The sequence below is a fragment of the Panthera leo genome, chromosome C2, assembly GCF_018350215.1.
Source record: "Panthera leo isolate Ple1 chromosome C2, P.leo_Ple1_pat1.1, whole genome shotgun sequence".
NCBI lineage: Eukaryota > Metazoa > Chordata > Mammalia > Carnivora > Felidae > Panthera > Panthera leo.
Window position 1 is genome coordinate 86198677 of NC_056687.1, and position 20104 is coordinate 86218780.

Consider the following 20104-nt stretch of genomic DNA (forward strand, 5'->3'; position numbering starts at 1 on the left):
CCTTCTAATGAAGGTTTGCTCTTCTAAATAGTAGCATGACATTGTGAAGTCATTCTGCATTACTTCTCCCATCCCACTCCATCTACTCTTTTGCATAATAGAAACAAAGTCCTTCTCGTTGAAAATCACTTTCAGTTAAAAGTTTTTCATTCTAAAAGTTAATTTTATGAAATGACATGTTTATAAAAAAATTCTTAGTGTCTTACTACAATCTTAGGCATTTAAAAAAATTTTTTTTTGAGAGTGAGACAGAATGTGAGTGGGGGAGGGGCAGAGAGAGAGGGAGACACAGAATCTGAAGCTGGCTCCAGGCTCTGAGCTGTCAGCACAGAGCCCAACATGGGGCACAAACTCACAAGCTATGAGATCTTGACCTGAGCCAAAGTCAGAAGCTTAACTGACTGAGCCACCCAGATACCCCTACAATCTTGGGTTTTGATTTCTCAGAGAAATATAGGTAATGAGAAAGGCATAGGAAGGAGGGAGAGAGGAAGAGAAAGAAAAAGACAGAGGGAGAGAGAAATAGAACTACATCTTGAAACTAGAATGTTTTTGCTTTAGATGCCCAGACAGGACTGAGACCACTAACCTTGTTCTGAGCTCTGGGTGAGTGGAGAGATGCAAACTGTTATAAAAACAGTAAGCTGGTATCTGGGAATGTGTGACACAGTTAAGCATCTACTGGAATTAGATCTTTTCTAGCATTTTTCTCTCTAGCAAGATGTGATTATACATGTAATTAAATAATAGTGATAATACCTGACATTTCTTTGTGTCAAACACTGTTGTATATACCCGTCGACAGTAACATCTTTAATCTTCACAGGGAAGAAGGTGTTGTTACCATCTCTATTTTAGAGATGAGGAAACTGAGGAAGAGATTACCCACCAGGGTCAGATGACTAATGTGTAATTGAGGCCATCTGATTCTAGAGCTTGTGCTGTTAACAAGACCCTATGGTTTTTAGACTGTTAAGGTTTATACCTTCTGTGACTTGGGTTAAATCAAATAATTAACTTCCTCCTCATATTTCTACCCATAAATGGCAATCATTCAGTAATTCACGTTGAACCATACATACTATTTCCCAGAATTAGAACCTAAGCCAAATCAATAAAATCAATAGGTGATAAAATGAAAATGTTTCTATATGAATATATCCATGTATATTATATTGGAAACATTAGAATGTGAAGAGTGAGATTTAAAAACCCAATTATCATAAATATTCAATGGAGCATATAATTTAATGTAAGATATGTTTAATAGTATGTGCTTAATGCTATTTAAAATATGTATTTATGTACCTTTTCCCCCTTTTTACAGAACGATCTTTATTTTATCAAGAAGTCACATAGTAAAAATTGTGGTGAAAAACAGTCCCTCATGACCAAAATAAATGAACTAAACCTTTTCAATGACAGATCAGAGAAAGAATTTAATAAAGCCAAAGCTTTGAAACAGGTGCAGTAAAATCATATATGCATATATTAAAAACCACATGTTTTAATACTAATTATAGAAAAAATTTAAAATATATCAAATTATAAGGAAGTAAACTAAGTCATTATAGTACCTGTATATTAGAGAAAGTGTTAAAGTTATATTATTTCCTTTCAGTCTTTTGAAGAAAATTGGCTTTATATATATTATAAAAAAATTGAAAATATATGATCTCTTTCCATGTATGTCTCCAAACATTAAATATTCTTTTAGTATTCTTTAAAAATTATTTTTAAGGGCTTTCTACAGGTTATTGCATGAAGTTACCATAATTTAGTTAACTGTCTCCTGTTTTTTGGATACGTGTTTATTTCCAATGTTTGGTCATTCTGTTATAGTAATCTCAGGGGTGCCTGGCTGGCTCAGTTGGAGCATGTGACTCTTGATCTCAGGGCCATGAGTTTGAGTCCTACATTTGGTATGGAGCCTACTTAAAAATATTCTAAAAAATAAAAAAACATAAATAGTATTATCATATACCATGGATATATATCATTGCATAATTGTTCAATGAGTTCCTTAGGGAAAATTTCTAAGTGTATAATTATGGTCCAAAAAGAATGAATATTTTCAGTGTCTTGAAACTATTTTCAAGCCTATTGTTTTCTAGAGGATTCAGTTAATACTCCCACCAACAGGGTGTAAGCATTCTGTTGCATTCACCACCAGTAAGCCTAGATATTATAATTTATAACATTGTTGCCAGTTTGATGGGCAGACATGGTATCTCATTGTTTTAGTGTATATTTTTTAAATTGGTGACACGTGAAAACATTTCATGATTAAACATAAAATTTAAAATATTTATGTTTAAATAAAAATATTTAAAACATTTTTTCTATTATGATATATTCCATTATCTTTCTTTTTTGGATCTCTCTCTAGTTTATTATCTTGGCCCATATTACCATTAGGAGATATATCATATATATATATATGTATATATATACACACACACACACATATATACACATATATATATATATACACATACACACACACATATACACACACATATACACACACACACTTTTTTAAATGTTTATTAATGTTTAATGTTTATTTTAATGTTTATTTTGAGAGAGAGAAATAGAGAAAGAGAGAGACAGCATGAATGGGGGAGGGGCAGAGAGAGAGGGAGGCACAGAATCCAAAGCAGGCTCCAGGCTCTGAGCTGTCAGCACAGAGCTCAATGTGGGGCTTGAACCCATGAACTGCAGTATCATGACCTGAACCTAAGTCAGACACTCAACCAACTGAGCCACCCAGGTGTCCCAGGAGGTTTATATTTTTAAGTAGCTTTGCAAAAGACCTTCATACGTAAAAATATTAACTCTGTCATAAATATTGTCAATATTTTTTCCATTTATGTTTACATTTTTATTTAGGTTTTTGACATTAAAAACTTAAAAAATTTTTTTTAAATTTATTTTTGAGAGAGGCAGAGACAGGGCATGAGCAGGGGAGGAGCAGAGAGAGAGGGAGACACAGGTCTGAAGTAGACTCCAGGCTCTGAGCTGTCAACACAGAGCCTGACATGGGGCTCAAACTCACAAACCATGAGATCATGACCTGAGCTGAAATTGAACACTTAACCAACTGAGCCACCCAGGCACCCCATTAAAAACTTTTCTTGACATCAAATATTTAAGTGTTTTTCCCTGCATAATTTTTATGCTTAGGAACTTCTTTATCATACTAAAAATCAAACAAATGTTTACTATTCCAGTAATTGCATTGCTTTCATCTCTTACATTAAGTTTTTCGTGCTTCTGGAATTTATTTTTGGTACATTTGAGATGTATGGATATAATCTTTTCTCCAACTGAAAAGCTATGTTTTGAAATAATAAAGTCTTACATTCAGGAGGGTTTGTTTCTATTCTGAAAATTGATCTATTTGTGTATTCTTGTATCAATCCCCTATCCATGACTGAATTCTTCAGAATAAAAATTTTTTACACATTATTTTGTGAGATTTAATTTAGAATATAAATGTGCTTCTCCATAGGGCTTTACATATTTCCTAGATTGTACATTTCATTTTTAGGAGTGACTTCTTTCTTTTTTCTTTTAGTAAAATTTAAATTTCAAATTGAAATATAATAAAAGACTTGAAATAACTATAAGCCTTTTCCTAAAATAAAAAACGAACAAAAACCATCACTCAGAGCAATCTAAATTTAATCCTACTTATCTTGGTCAGCGGTCAAATTAGAAAATGTTGTATTTTCAAGTTTGACTTTTGTGGCGATAAGAAAAAAATTTTGGTTTGGGTATAACATTAATTATTTCAATATCTGACAATTTTGTTGTTGATAGGATTTGATGATAGAAGACAACCTTTTAAAACTTGAAGTTAAGCGTACTCGAGAAATGCTTCACAATAAGGCAGAAGAAGTACTTTCTCTGGAAAAAAGAAAACAACAATTACACAGAGCTATGGAAGAAAGAATCGAAGAAATTAAGGTTCATAAAACAATGCTTGCATCACAAATAAGATATGTTGATCAAGAACGGCAAAACATAAGGTGATAATTCTAGTTTTAAAATACTGCTAAAAGTTTTTGAAAATGTATGGCTGACGTTAGAAGAACTGACTGGATGTTTATCTTCTTGTTTGAAAAGGCTTTTAATATATAGAGCATATTTTAGTCATAAATCTATGCTTTTTCCTCTCTCTCTTTTTTAGAAAATTAATTAATTATTTAATATACATCCAAGGTAGATAGCATACAGTGCAACAATGATTTCAGGAGTAGATTCCTTAATTCCCCTTACCCATTTATCCCATCCCCCCTCCCACAACCCCACCAGCAACCCTCTGTTTGTTCTCTATATTTAAATCTCTTATGTTTTGTCCCCCTTCCTGTTTTTATCTTATTTTTGCTTCCCTTCCCTTATGTTCATCTGTTTTATATCTTAAATTCCCCATATAAGCGAAGTCATATGATATTTGTCTTCCTCTGGCTGGCTAATTTTGCTTCTCATGATACCCTCCAGTTCCATCCACGTAGTTGCAAATGGCAAGATTTCATTCTTTTTGAATGCTGAGTAATACGCCATTATATGTATATACCACATCTTCTTTATCCATTCATCTGTCGATGGACATTTGGGCTCTTTCCTGACTGGCTATTGTCGATAGTGCTGCTATAAACAATGGGGTGCGTGTGTCCCTTTCAAACAGCATACCTGTATCCCTTGGATAAATGCCTAGTAGTGCAATTCCTGGGTCATAGGGTAGTCCTATTTTTAATTTTCTGAGGAGCCTCCATACTGTTTTCCAGAGTGGCTGCACCAGCTTGCATTCCCACGAGCAGTGCAAAAGAGATCCTCTTTCTCCACATCCTCGCCAACATCTGTTGTTGCCTGAGTTGTTAATGTGAGCCATTCTGACAGGTGTGAGGTGGTATCTCATGGTGGTTCTGATTTGTATTTCCCTGATGATGAGTGATATGGAGCATTTTTTCATGTGTCTGTTCGCCATCTGGATGTCTTCTTTGGGGAAGTGTCTATTCGTGTCTTTTGCCCATTTCTTAACTGGATAAATTTTTTGGGTGTTGAGTTTGATAAGCTCTTTATAGATTTTGGATATTACCCCTTGATCTGATATGTCATTTGCAAATATCTTCTCTCATTCTGTCGGTTGCCTTTTAGTTTTGCTGATTGTTTCCTTCACTGTGCAGAAGTTTTTTTTTATTTTGATGAGGTCCCAATAGTTCATTTTTGCTTTTGTTTCCCTTGCCTCCAGAGGCATGTTGAGTAAGAAGTTTCTGTGGCCAAGGTCAAAGAGGTTTATACCTGCTTTGTCCTCGAGGATTTTGATGGCTTCCTGTCTTACATTGAGGTCTTTCATCCATTTTGAGTTTATTTTTGTGTATTGTGTAAGAAAGTGGTCCAGGTTCATTTTTCTGCATGCTGAGATCCAGTTTTCCCAGCACCATTTGCTGAAGAGACTGTCTCTGTTCCATTGGATATTCTTACCTGCTTTGTCAAAGATTAGTTGGCCATATGTTTGTGGGTCCATTTCTGGGTTCTCTATTCTGTTTCATTGATCTGAGCGTCTGTTTTTTGTGCCAGTACCATACTCTCTTGGTGATTACAGCTTTGTAATATACCTTGAAGTCCGGGTTTGTAATGCCTCCAGCTTCGGTTTTCTTTTGCAAGATGTTTTGGTTATTTGGGGTCTTTTCCGGTTCCATACAAATTTTAGGATTGTTTGTTCTAGCTCTGTGAAGAATGTTGGTATTATTTTGATAGGGATTGCATTGAATATGTAGATTGCTTTGGGTGGTATTGACAATTTTAACAATATTTGTTCTTCCTATCCATGAGTATGGAATATTTTTCCATTTCTTTGTGTCTTCTTCAATTTCTTTCATAAGCTCTCTATAGTTTTCAGTGTATAGATTTTTCACCTCTTTGGTTAGGTTTATTCCTAGATATTTTATGGTTTTTGGTGCAATTGTAAATGGGATCGATTCCTTGATTTCTCTTTCTGTTGCTTCATTGGTGTATAGGAATGCAACTGATTTCTGTGCATTGATTTTATATCCTGTGACTTTGCTGAATTCATGGATCAGTTCTAGCAGTTTTTTGGTGGAATCGTTTGGGATTTCCATATAAAGTATCATGTCATCTGTGAAGAGTGAGAGTTTTACTTACTCCTGGCCAATTTGGATGCCATTTATTCCTTTGTATTGTCTGATTGCTGAGAGTAAGACTTCCAATACTATATTGAATAACAGTGGTGAGAGTGGACCTCCCTGTCGTGTTCCTGACTGTACGAGGAAAGCTCTCAGTTTTTCCCCCATTGAGGATAATATTAGTGGTGGGTCTTTCATATATGACTTTATGATCTCAAGGTATGATCCTTCTATCCCTACTTTCTTGAGGGTTTTTATCAAGAATGGATGCTGTATTTTGTTAAATGTTTTCTCTGCATCTATTGAGAGGATCATGTGGTTCTTGCCCTTTCTTTTATTGATGTGATGTATCACACTGATTATTTGGCAGATATTGAATCAGCCCTGAATCCCAGGTATAAATCCCACTTGTGGTGAATAATTTTTTTAATGTATTGTTGTATCCAGTTGGCTAGTATCTTGTTGAGAAATTTTGCATCCATGTTCATCAGGGATATTAGTCTGTAGTTTTCCTTTTTAGTGGGGTTTTTGGTTTTGGAATCAAGGTAATGCTGGCTTCATACAATGAGTTTGGAAATTTTCCTTCCATTTCTATTTTTTTGGAGTAGCTTCAAAAGAATAGGTGTTAACTCTTCTTTAAATATTTGGTAGAATTCCCCTGGAAAGCCATCTGGCTCTGGGCTCTTTTTTTGGGGGGGGGAAGGGGGTAGATAATTTGAATAGTAATTCAGTTTCTTTGCTGGTTATGGGTATGTTCAAATTTTCTATGTCTTCCTGTTTCAGGTTTGGTAGTTTCTATGTTTCTAGGAATTTTTCCATTTCTTCCAGATTGCCCATTTTATTTGGCATATAATTGCTCACAATATTCTCTTATTATTGTTTGTATTTCTGCTGTGTTGGCTGTGATCTCTCCTCTTTCATTCTTGATTTTATTTATTTGGGTCCTTTTTCTTTTTGATCAAACTGGCTAGGGGTTTATCAATTTTGTTAATTCTTTCAAAGAACCACCTTCTGGTTTCATTGATCTGTTCTACTGTTTGTTGTTGTTGTTGTTTGTTTCCATAGCATTGATATCTGCTCTAATCTTTATTATTTCCTGTCTTCTGGTTTTGGGTTTTATTTGCTGTTCTTTTCCAGCTCTTTAAGATGTTAAGGTTAGGTTGTATCTGAGACCTTTCTTCCTTCTATAGGAAGGCCTGGATTGCTATATACTTCCCTCTTATGACTGCCTTTGCTGTGTCCCAGAGGTTTTGGACTGTGGTGTTATTTTCATTGGCTTCCATGTACTTTTTAATATCCTCTTTAACTTCTTGCTTAGCCCATTCATTCTTTATTAAGGTGTTATTTAGTCTCCAAGTATTTGTTATTTTTCCAAATTATTTCTTGTGATTGATTTCGAGTTTCATAGCATCATGGTCTGAAAATATGCACAGTATGCTCTCAATCTTTTTGTACTTGTTGAGGCCTGATTTTTGTCCAAGTATGTGATCTATTCTGGAGAATGTTCCATGTGCACTAGAGAAGAATGTGTATTCTGCTGGTTTAGGGTGAAATGTTCTGAATATATCTGTTAAGTCAGTCTGGTCCATTGTGCCATTCAAAGCTGTTGTTTCCTTGTTGATTTTCTGTTTAGATGATCTGTCCATTGTTGTAAGTGGGGTGTTGAAGTCCTTTACTATTATGGTATTATTACCAATGGGTTTTTTTTTATGTTTGTGATTAATTGCTTTATATATTTGGGTGCTTCCACATTTGAAGCACAAACATTTGAAGCATAAATGTTTACAATTGTTAGATCTTCTTGGTGGATAGACCCCTTAATTATTATATAATGCCCCTCTTCATTTATTGTCACAGTGTTTATTTTAAAACCTAGATTGTCTGATATAAGTGTAGCTACTCTGGCTTTCTTTGGTGACCATTAGCATGATAGATGGTTCTCCATACCTTTACTTTCAATCTGAAGGTGTCTTTAGGTCTAAAATGTGTCTCTTGTAAACAGCATATAGATGGATCTTGTTTTCCTATTCATTCTGTAACCCTATGTCTTTTGATTGGAGTGTTTAGTCCACTGACATTTATAGTGAGTACTGAAAGATACAAATTTATTGCCATTATGTTGCCTGTAGAGATTGGAGTTTCTGGTGGTGTTCTCTAGTCCTTTCTAATCTTTGTTGCTTTTGGTCTTTTTTTTTTTTTTTTTTCATTATTTCTCCCCTCAGAGAGTCCCCCTTAAAATTTCTTGCAGGACTGGTTTAGTGGTCAGGAACTCCTTTAGTTTTTGTCTGGGAAATTTTTTATCTCTCCTTCTATTTTGACTGGCAGCCTTTCTGGCTAAAGAATTCTTCACTGCATATCTTTTTCTGATTCAGCACATTCAATGTATCCTGCCACTCCTTTCTGGCCTGCCAAGTTTCTGTGGATAGGTCTCTTGCGAACCTGATCTGTCTTCCCTTGTAGGTTAAGGTCTTTTTTCCCTTTGCTGCTTTCATGATTCTTTCCTTGCCTGAGTATTTTGTGAATTTGACTATGATATGCCTTGTTGATGGTCAGTTTTTGTTGAATCTAATGGGAGTTCTCTGTGCTTCCTGGATTTTGATCTGTGCCTTTCCCCAGGTTAGGAAAGTATTCCGCTATGATATGCTCACATAAACCTACCCCTTTTTCTCTCTCTTCATCTTCTGGGACCCCCTAAGATTCTCATGTTATTCCTTTTTAAGGAGTCACTGAGTTCTCTAATTCTTATATCGTGCTCTTTTGCCTTAGTCTCCCTAGCTTTTTTTCTGCTTCATTGTTCTCCATAAGTTTGTCCTCTATATCGCTGATTTGCTGCTCTCCTTCATCCATCCTTGCCGCTGTGGCCTTCATTTGAGATGCAGCTCAGTTATAGAATTTTTTTTTTATCCTAAGTAGCTTTTACTTCTTTTATCTCCACGGAAAGGGATTCTAATCTATTTTCAATGCCAGCTAGTATTCTTATTATTGTGATTCTAAATTCTGGTTCAGGCATCTTGCTTGTATCTGTGTTGATTAATCCCTGGCTATCATTTCTTCCTGTTCTTTCTTTTACGGTGAATTCCTTCCTTTTGTCATTTTGAAGGAAGAAAAGGAACTAATAAAGTAAAAAAAAAAATGTTTCTTAGTTAAAAACAAAACCACAAAGTCAAATAAAGGATGCTGGATCCTCGGTATATTTTGGTCTCGTTGAAAGAAGCTTGATAGATTCGAGTAAAAAGGGAAAGATAAGAAAAGGAAAAAAAAAAAAAGGAAAAAAAACAAAGGAACACGTTTAAAAATTTGAAAAAATGAATACAGTAAAACAGGATAAAATAAAATGATGAAAGTAAAATAGAATTTAAGAAGTTTACAAAAAAGTAAAAAATATAGTAGAGAAAATTTAAAGAAAGATCTTTTTAATAAAAATGAAAAAAATTAATTTTTTCTCTTTCTGTATTCAAGAATAAGAAAAAGAAAAAGAAAAAAAAAAAACAATAGATGGACCAGCAAACAGAATGAAATATGATTGAAATTACATCCAGTGTCCCCTAGAAGTCAAACTATGAAGCACTTTATAGTCTGTAAACTTAGCAAGAGGAGAGACTTGTGGTGTTCCTCAAGAGCATAGTTGGCTCAGTAGGGTGGGACTTAGTGTAACAGCTCCATTCTCCATTAGATGGCGCTGCTTAGCTTACTGGGGTGGATTGTTGTGGCATGTGTAGGTGTGTATGTGCATGCCCAGGAGGGTTGAAAATGGCATCACCCAGCTACTCAGTTTCTAGTTTCAGAACTCTGTGCTCTTCCCGGCTGCAATCAAGCACCCCTCCTTTGTCTTGGTCTTCCATATACTCCCCACTTCTATACTGTACATGACCAAGCTGTCAGGCTGCCAGGCAGTACCTCCCACCTGACTTTTATCTCAGATGGGGCTCTATTTCCCAACCCCTCACTTCTGAGGGACCGTGGCTTTGACCCACTCAGACCCTCTGGGGGAGGGTCTCACTGAACAATGGCTGGGTGCTGGCCTGCCCCCAGGGATGTTCTTGAGACCGCACTGCTGCCAATGCCCAGAGACTGCAGCTGGATGCCAGCCTGCCCCAGAAAATGTTCACTCACTCGTGTAGCAGCAGTGTTTCAGGGATTATGGTAAATCAGAACGCACTTCTGGTGCCAGGATTCACCCTTAACGTCCTTGTTCCAGCAACGGTGAATGTGGTTATTCTCTAGGGCCTTTGCCTGTGGGGAGGCTGCACAGTCTCTACCAAATGTCCTCCCAGCAGAAGAACTGCCACTCCCTGTGTGGCCTGAGGACCCCTTGGACCTCTCTGTGTTCCTGAGGATTTGCCCTTCCCACCAGAGCACTACCACCTATCCAGCTGTGAAGTTTCAGACTCTGCACTCCCCTTGTTTATAAAGTCTTAATGAAATTTAAACCCTCTCCTTTCTCCCTTTTTTGTTTAGTCCTTTGGGCTGTTTCCACTCTTCCACCTTCTCTCCAGCTGCTTTGGGGGGGGGGGGTTGATTTTCCATACTCTCCCCCTATTTCTATCTTCTTTCCATAAGCAAAAACAGCTCCCTGCCCTCCACGGCTTCTTTTTCCCCAAGTTCAGCTCTCTGTGTAACCTGTCAAGTTCTGTGGTTCAAGTTTTGCATATTGTTTTCTTAATCCTCAAATAAGTTTTGTAGGTATGCAAGATGGTTTAATGTTGATCTGGCTGAATTTCAGGGATGAAAGATGCAAAATAAACTTCCATGCTCTTCCAACGTCTTGGCCTCTCCCTCTTCTCTCTTTCCTTTGACTCACCCTTCATTCTTTAGATCATCCTTTTTACAATGAGATCACTAATTCTCTTGGAACTGATTTTTGTGTATGGTTTGTGTTAAGAGTTCAATAACATGTTTTCCTTTATGGATACCCAATAGCTGCATTTATTGAAACATTTTAGAGGTTTTGCATATATTTTATAAAAAAAGATTTATTCCTAGCTACGTGCTGTTTTTAAAAATGTTTCTGTCAATGTTATCTCCTTTTAAATTATTTCATTTTTGGTTTGTTGCTGGCATTATAAGAAATACAGTTGATTTCTGTGTATTAAGAATCCAGCAATTTGCTTAAACTTTTATTAATTCTGATAGTTGATCTGTAGATTCTGATTTCTAGGTATTTCATTCACATCATTTGCAGTGACAGTTTTGTGTTTCCCTTTACAGTCTTATAACTTCTCTTTCTCTTGACTCACTGCCCTTGTTATCTAACCTTTAGGTCAGTGCTGACTAGCAGTGGTGACTGCAGGTCCCCTTGTCTTGTGCCTGATTTTGAAGGCAAAATGTTCACTGCTTTATCATTAAGTATGAATTGTAGAATTAAAAAAAATACTCGTTAGAAGATTATGGGAGCACCCATCTATTTTCATTCATTGCTAAGAGGTTATTTTGTTTCATCAAAAGTGGATGTTGACTTTTGTTATGTGCTTTTCCTGCATTCATTGATATGATGTAGCTCCTTTAGTCTGTTAATATAATTAAATATACTGATTGCTTTTTCAAAGTTCAAACAACATTACATTCCTGGAATAAACAAAACTTGTCTGCCACATACTACATTTTGTATATATCTAGATTTTGTTTGGTAACATTTGTACACAATTATTGCATCCATGGTTATAATTCTCCTTTCTCTATTGCCCTTGTCAAATCATCAGATTATTAAGGTTATGCTGGCTTTCAGAAAATAATTTTGTGTGTTTCTTATTTTTCTATAGTCTGGATAAGGCTGTGAAAGAGTAGAATTATATCTTTCTTGAATTTTCAAAGATCTTACCAGTAAAGCCATTGGAGGCCTTTTTTAAAAAAGATTTTAAACTGTTGGTTCAATTTATTTATTGACTATAGGACAGTGCGTATTTTTTATTTATTCTTGAGTCGGTTTTAGTAAATTATATTTTTCCCTAGGAAAAATTTCCATTTCATCTATATTTTCAGTTATTGCCATAAAGCGTTCTCTGTATCATTTTATTATTATTTAAAAATTTTTTTTAATATTTATTTTTGAGAGAGAGAGATAGAGCGTGAGTGGTGAAGGGGGCAGAGGGAGAGGGAGACACAGAATCTGAAGCAGGCTCCAGGCTCTGAGCTGTCAGCACAGAGCCCAACATGGGGCTCGAACTCACAAACTGTGAGACCATGACCTGAGCCGAAGTCAGACACTTCGCCACCCAGGCGCCCAGATTTTTATTATTTTTTAATAGCTATAGTGTTTGTAGCTTTTCATTCCTGGTAATGGTTATTTGTGACTTCTCTGTTTTAGGAGGAATCATCTTTCTTATAGTTAATGAATGTTATTACTGTTTGAAAAAGAAATGTTTCTTGATTTTTTTCTATTGTGAATTCATTTTCTATTTTATTAGTTGCTGCTGTCACATTTATGATTTTTTTTCTTCTATCTTTGTGGGTTTATTTTGATGTTCTTTAACTTTGTGAGAGTGATGGTTAGCTAATTATAATTTTCATCTTGAAGGCTAAAACAAGTTAGCTATCTCACACAATTTTTTTCTTTAAGGGCTAAATAGTAAATATTCTAGGTTTTGTGGGCCATGTGGTCTCTGTTGCAACAACTCAACTCTGTCATTGTAGAGTGAAAGCAGCTATAGATACTAAGAAAATAAATGAGCGTGGATGTGTTTCAATAAAACTTTTGGATGCTGAAGTTTGAATTTCCTAGAATTTTTACTTTTCATGAAGTATAATTTTCCTCTCAATTTTTTTGGAATAACTTTACATTTAAAAATGTAAAAGCCATTCTTTGCTCATGGGCAGGCAGGATGTTCTGCTGACCCTAGATTTTTATCACTGAATAGTTCATATTCCATTGCACACATCTACCCCAATTTATGTGTACATTTACCTATTGATGAACATTTGAGTTAGTTCTTGTTTTGGCTATTACAGATTAGGCTTTATGAATATATGTTTTCTTGGTATGAATATATACTTCCTTTTCTCTTGAGTAAATACCTAGAAGTGGATCATATGATAGGTATTCTTTTTGTCTTCCCTGTCTTTCATTGGCTTTACTGAATTTTGTTTTTCCTTTGTTTCCTCTTTTATTGTTTGGAATATGTACATTCTAATTTTAATATTTTTGTTGGTTATTCTTAAATTCAAAAGAAACTTTAACCTTCCCATTTCTCTGTGAATACTGAAGATTAATTAGCCTCTGATTTTTTTCATTCATAAAAGAGATAAGACCTTAGCATCTTTTATTGCTATATTTCCTCTCTCCAACTTTCACGTATTGTTGAAATCACCAATTATAGTTTCAGGTTGTTATTTATTGTTTTTAATATTATGTCTCTATTTTTATAGAACTCCTTTGTCATAACTTGCATTAAACTGTACAGTTGCCAGCAAGAATTTCAATGTAGCTATATACTTTTTTTGATTTAATATTCTTTCATGTATCCTTTGTCATCCTATTTTCTGGATTCTCATTTTATTTCTCTGGAGTATGTTTTGAATTATTTTCCAGAATTGATGTTTTCTGAAATTTTTGAGTTCTTGCATGTTTAAAACATATTTATTCTACTCATATTTAAATTACAGTTGAACTTTGAAAGCATTGTTTTGTATTCTTCTAGATGATAGTGTTGTTTATGAGAGGTTTATCAGACTAATTCATTTTATTTTGTATGGTGTCTGGTTTTTGTTTGCTTTCTGAATAGATTTGGGACACTCTTTTTATCCTTAGGGTTTAAGAATTTCCCTATGTGTCTGGGTGGTTCTGTTCATTTTTTATTTTTGTTTTTTCATTTTTCTTGTTTGAATTTTGGTGAACTCTTTCAATTACTTCATTAATGCTTTTCTTCAGGTCAGGAAAATATTTTTCTACTAGTTCTCTAATTTTTTTTCTCATACTACTCTCTGTTTTCTGATTTGTTGGCTCATTTTTAGTGGATATCGGTCTTCTTAGATCTGTCTTCTGGATTTCTTAATTTTACTCTCATTTTAAAATTTCTGTTCTTTTTATTCTACTTTTAAAGATAGTCTCATTCTCTGTCTCCCTCTCCATTTCCTTTTTGCCTGCTCTTCATTCTCTGCCCCTCCTCCTCTTTCTCTCTAGATCACTGATTTAATCTTTCTTATTTACTACAATTAAATTGAAAAGGGAAAACTATTTGCAAGGATTTTTGTTCCTTCATTGGTCCTTTCTTTTCATACTAGCCCATTCTTGCTTTATGGATAGTTTTGGATCCAAATTCTCTCATCTTTTTGAGACACTGGGATACTTTGAAAGTTCTCTTTTGTCCCATGCATTATTTTTGTATCTCCTAGGGTATGTTCTGTGTTTGCTCATTTTGTTCTTTTCATTTATCCCGTTAACTTCCCAAAATGTCTGATAGTCTTTGGCTTTCTGTTATATTTATTAACAAGTGTTTAATTAATAATCATGACGATTGATATAGTTAGCTGGTATGTGTGTCTTCTGCAATTAGGTAGATCTTTTTTTTCCAGCTGGTCTCTCCTGTAAAGGGAGGACTGCTCGTAGGTGCTGGGCTAATCTGTCCCTTAAGGGTCATAAGGAGTTTTTCCCTGAAGGAGTTTATTTTGGGTGATAAAGACTTTATTTTCTTTATGGACGAAACTTTGTTTTTTAATAACCTCCACTTTCTTGGGGGCCTGGAATTACATCATGTTCTTTTTTACTTTTCTCTCCAGCTCCAACATACAGTGCTAGGAACTTTCGTAATTTGGGAGTTCTCATTGGAGCATAAATAATTCCTGCCAGCATTTCTGTATACTTTGAGGGGTTGAGGAGAGTGGCCCAAATGTTCTGTAGCAATCCTTTTATTAATTACTTTAATAAATGGCCTCAGAGATCATTCTTGCTCTTTTTCTTATTTCTGGGCTTGAATTTTCTCCACACTTCTTTGGTGAAACATAGCTCTTTTTTTTTTTTTTTTTTTTTTTTTTTTTTTTTTTTAACTTTTTAAATGTTTACTTATTTTAGACAGAGACAGAGTGTGAGCAGGGAAGGGCCAGAGAGAGAGGGAGACACAGAATCTGGAAGCAGGCTCCAGGCACTGAGCTGTCAGCACAGAGCCTGATGTGGGGCTTGAACCCATGAACCACAAGATCATGACCTGAGCTGAAGTTGGATGTTTAAATGACTGAGTCACCTAGGCACCCTGGTGAAACATGGCTCTTACTTCTGCATTAATCTTCTGTACATATCTCCATTTTCCCCCCATGCCAGTCATATCCCATTTGTTTCTCATTTTTTTCATGAATTCATGACAAAATGTGTCTTTCTTGTTCCCAGAGCTGTGGTGGGTTTTTTCCCTTTATTCTTTAACATTTTAGGAAGGAGAGATATACTTGTACTCAGTCCACCATCTTAAGCTGGAAGGCAAGTTATACAAAGGATGAATGAATATTTTTCATAATACAGCAGTAGTACTGTTACTGCAAAGCTGTAACTTCTGTCACTTAATGTATTTTACCACCAACTTTCTTTAAGAGTAAGAAAACTGGTAGGTTGAAGATCTCTGTTTGCCATGGTTAGATGGTGCACCTTCATGATGTTGTAGTAGGCAAATGAGTCATTCTTCATGTTGCCATGCAAATATTAGCATTATTAGTATTATTATAAAATAAGTTTCAAAAAGTTCATAAAATAGGAATTTACTGGAATAAAAGGAAAAAATAATCAGCATATAAAAATTCTAAATCTTGGGAGACAATTCTTCGTGGGTTTCTCATATTTCTGTATGCCTTGCAAGGAACGGCACTAAGTTTCCTGTTCTGGACTATCTTTAAAAAATCTTGGTAAAAAACATATCAAATATACCATCTTAACCATTTTTAAGTGTACAGTTCAGTGCTTAATATATCTTTAATATTCACATTGTTGTGTCAGATCTCCAGAACTCTTTCATTTTCTAAAACTGGAACTCTATATGCTCTACACACTAAGCTTGCATTTCCTCCTCCCTTCAGCCCTTGGTAACCACCATTCTTTCTATGTGAATTTGACTGCTTTAGATACTTCATATAAATGGAATCATGCAGTATGCTATCCTGAGGCTGTGAAGTGATATTGTGGTTTTGATTTCCATTAAACTATCTTCTAAAAGATGTTCGGATAGTGCCGGAGACCAGCTCCAGCAACCAGGGGTTCCTGAAGGATGAACGGCATCAGCGAAAAAGTGAAAACAAAACAAAACAAAACAAAAATAAAATGGACACAGACAACAGCAGTGTGTTGAATTGGCCGATTTATTGTAGCAAACGTGGCATTATATTGTCTAGTGATTTCCTTGTAGCATATGTCATCTATGTTTTGACCTAATTTTGAAAATGTTCCTATGTGGAATCAACCTTTAAGAAATAACATGGCGATTTTCTCGTAATGTCCCGCCCTTTGATTATTGATTAATCTCTTACATTATTCCATTATGGACCTGCGTTTATCTATAATCTTATAGTTATAAAGCATTTGCTTTGCTGTTTTCATGAAAGGTCATCTATCTCTCAACACCTCAAGTGGAACAGTTACAGAGACATGACCTCCTGGTTGTTTTTTCCTGAACCACTTGAAGCCAGAAGAACAATGTGTTTGCCTTGGTCCGAGGTGCCAGGAAGGGGCCGAAAAAGCCTTAGAAACCCATGCCTCATACATTCTCAGAGAGACAATGCACCTAGGAACCAATGAAGCATTCTGTACCTTAACTGACTAGGTTCAGTCATCATCTGGAATGCCTCTGGGGGCCAGGTGGGCCTAGGAGTTGAAGTCACCTGTGCCCAGAGATACACTCCTTAGGTGCTGGAGTGGGGCTTTCAAATCCATATGTCTCTTCTCTACAGGCCCTCTTTGCTGGCAAATGCATGAGGTTATCCTTCCTGTAAGTAGAGGAGTCTCCATAGGGGATGGCAAGGGCTAAATGTAAGGCCGCACAATTTCTTGCAGAACCTTATTTTCTTTCCTAATGGTTCTTTTCCCAGGGGGCCTGTCAAGGGCAATTCTCCAACAGACAATACCCAAGGTACTTTTATTAAGGCCAAATTACCTACAAGCGGGAGTACAAGTACTGTTGGTGGGCCGCCTTGCAGTCACCAATCCATCCACAGCCTGGGCCTTGCCATCAGGCTGGGATAGCTCGGCTTCCAGCAGGACACCAAATAGCTTCAGAAGCTAGAGGCAGTATCCTCCCTGTGGAGTAAATATTGAATATATTTGCTTAGTTTCCATTATAAAATATTTGGCTTACCTAGCTTGCGGTTTCTCAGCTGTGATATAAACCTGTGGTGTGTGTAGCATCCATTTGAGCCCCTTCTCAGCTTCATGGGATTTCAAGAGCACTGCAAGCAGGAATCTCATGCTGCTTGGTATGCCATAAATGATAAAGTACTTTTTCTCTGACCTAGGAATCTTGTGCCACCATCCATGCCAACATCCATGAAACAATGGCAGGCTAACTTCTTAGCTTTCAAATAGGGTGAAGCCTGAGACCTTCCCACTAATTATAAATTGAAAAGAAAGAACACATTTAACCTGTTTGAATTCAGTAGTAATACAAATGTCTTATATAAGAATACTGTAGTCCTTTTTAAAAAAGTACGTTGTTTTTCAGTGCTTAATTTTTCTTTTTCTTTCCATTTTAGTGCTGAGTTTCATGAGAGGCTAAGTAAAATTGATAAGCTGAAGAACAGATATGAAATCCTTACTGTTGTTATGCTGCCTCCTGAAGGAGAAGAGGAGAAAACACAGGCCTATTATGTAATAAAGGTAATCTTAATTGGTTCATAGTTGTGATATAGTGAAGTATCTTTTGTACTGGCAAGTATCTTGCCAGCTCTTTGTTAATAACCAAAATGTCATTGTTTTTTGTGTTTTGGTTTTTTTTGCCATGCAATTTCAAATTTCATGGCGCACTCATAGCTACTAGAGCTATAAAACATTAGTGGTTAGGTGGAGGTACTGAAGGTATTATTTTTATACACCTTGAGTCCATGAGGTCAAAGAGGGGTCTGGACGACTCTTTGATACTTTTTTTTTTTTTTTGGCTATCATTTGTGTCATGTCATTTTCCCTCATTTATTCAAGATTTATAATCTGTTTTATCCTAAGACCTGCATGTCTTTAATAAACACTCATGTAACAACCTGTTCAACACCTCAGGCTCAAAGCTTTACTTCCCCATAGCTATCTGCTCATATGGCTGTATCCTAGACCACATCATCCCCTGGAGCTACACCACCTTTGAATCTTATTCTCCAATTTACCACTGCAGCTCTGGTAAGGCAGATATCCAGAGAGCAAGAGGACTGTTCCTTTGCCTTCATGTTAGATGGGAGACAGACACATCAGGTGAATCTGCTCTATTCTGATGTTTGAGAGTTGTCTGCCATTTCATGGTTATCTTTACCTAGTAACCCATAAGGAGAAATGGAGAAGTGATCAGAAATCGGATGCATTTCCCTGAGTACTGCTATATTCATCTTTCCCATGTAGAAAATACCCTGAATAGGTGTGATTTACCTTACACAGAGGTCTGGGAAGTTACTCAAGACACTAAGAGGGAATGGAAAATTTAATTCATTTTTCCTCTATCATACACTGATAGGAGTGAGAACATCTCCCAATTCACACCTTTAGAGGATGGCCCTCATGGATGGATGTTCCCTTTCCTTTGAGTTGTATTTAATCTTCCAAGTTTCCTTCTATAGCCCTTCTTTGAGCATGCTCTTAACAGACGCATGGAGTAGGATATGCCTGCCACTTTGCCTCAGGAAGTTCTACCTATATGAGAAAGGAGTCCCAGCTGTCAAACCCTTCTTGTAACTCATCAGTCTGTATTACTTGAGGCTTCTGCCCTATACTAATGAGACTTTCCTCCTGGTTTTGAGAGTCTGACCTAGACTTTTTCTCTGGCATGGATGGCATGGATGGTGGCACAAGATTCCTAGGTCAGAGGAAACCTCAGACTTTTTCTCTGGTTTTGAGAGTCCCTGAGGGGTGAAGGGTAGGCTCTAGTCTGTTCAGTGTTGGGAAGAAGGTAGATGTTGCAATTCCAGTTAAGTTTCTCTTTTAACAAGGGCTGTGATGACTTATCTAAAAGCACTGGTGTTAAGAGTGCCTCCATCATCAAGTGACCTTGAATAATTTATTTAATCATTTGGGGTGCTTAGTTCCCTCACTTGCAAAATGAGGATATTATTACTTTTGCTGTGAGAAGTAAATGAAGAAATATATGTAAAGCTCTTAAACAGTGCCTGGAGTAAAATGAGCCCTCAGTAAATGTTAGCTGTCATTATTTTTATTGCTGTGATGATGATGGTGGTAATAATGCATCCATTTTTCAGGAAAACAGGCAAATTTTTTGAGGAAAAGAGTATATGCCTTCTGTTCACAGTGAAGTTGCTAGATAAATGTCACTATAAGGGATATATAAGATGAATAGAGGTGATCAGTTACCTTCCCAGTTTCCTAATGCCACTCCACTTTCCATCCTCTCCAGGGTCCACAGCTTGCCACATTATTCCATGTTTCATTGTATAGCATATTTAAATGTTTTACTCTTAACACTTACATGTGCCAGATGTATAAAAATGAAACTATTTCTTTGTAACTAAACTCAATGTATCTTACATAGTCCTTATAAGGAAACAGCTCAACTCTGACCACAATTTAATGAAACTATTAGAAAATGAAATTACTAGAATATGCTTTAAAATGCTGACAGAAAGGAGTAAATAAAAATTTCACCCTAATATCAGCTTTCTAAATCTACAATAAAAGGTATACGTTCTCTATTCTCTTAGAGCCAAAAAGGATCATGGAGTTTCTAGAAGTTTAAGGTATATATGGAATTAGATCAGAAAATATGTATAAATGTACAAACTCAGCACCTTTGTTTGACAAATAAAGAAACTGAACTTGGAGAAGGAAAGTGAAT

General features: G+C 36.0%; 1 protein-coding gene across 2 annotated transcripts in view; it reads left to right on the forward strand.

The window, feature by feature from the left end:
• The window catches only part of CCDC39 (coiled-coil domain containing 39), a 51047-nt gene that overhangs the window by 25126 nt on the left and 5817 nt on the right, over window positions 1-20104 (forward strand). For both annotated transcript variants that reach the window (XM_042955157.1, XM_042955158.1), the window contains exons 12-14: window positions 1328-1465; window positions 3826-4034; window positions 17811-17934. In XM_042955157.1, coding sequence (XP_042811091.1) covers window positions 1328-1465; window positions 3826-4034; window positions 17811-17934 — 471 coding nt within the window. The remainder of the gene's footprint in view (window positions 1-1327; window positions 1466-3825; window positions 4035-17810; window positions 17935-20104) is intronic.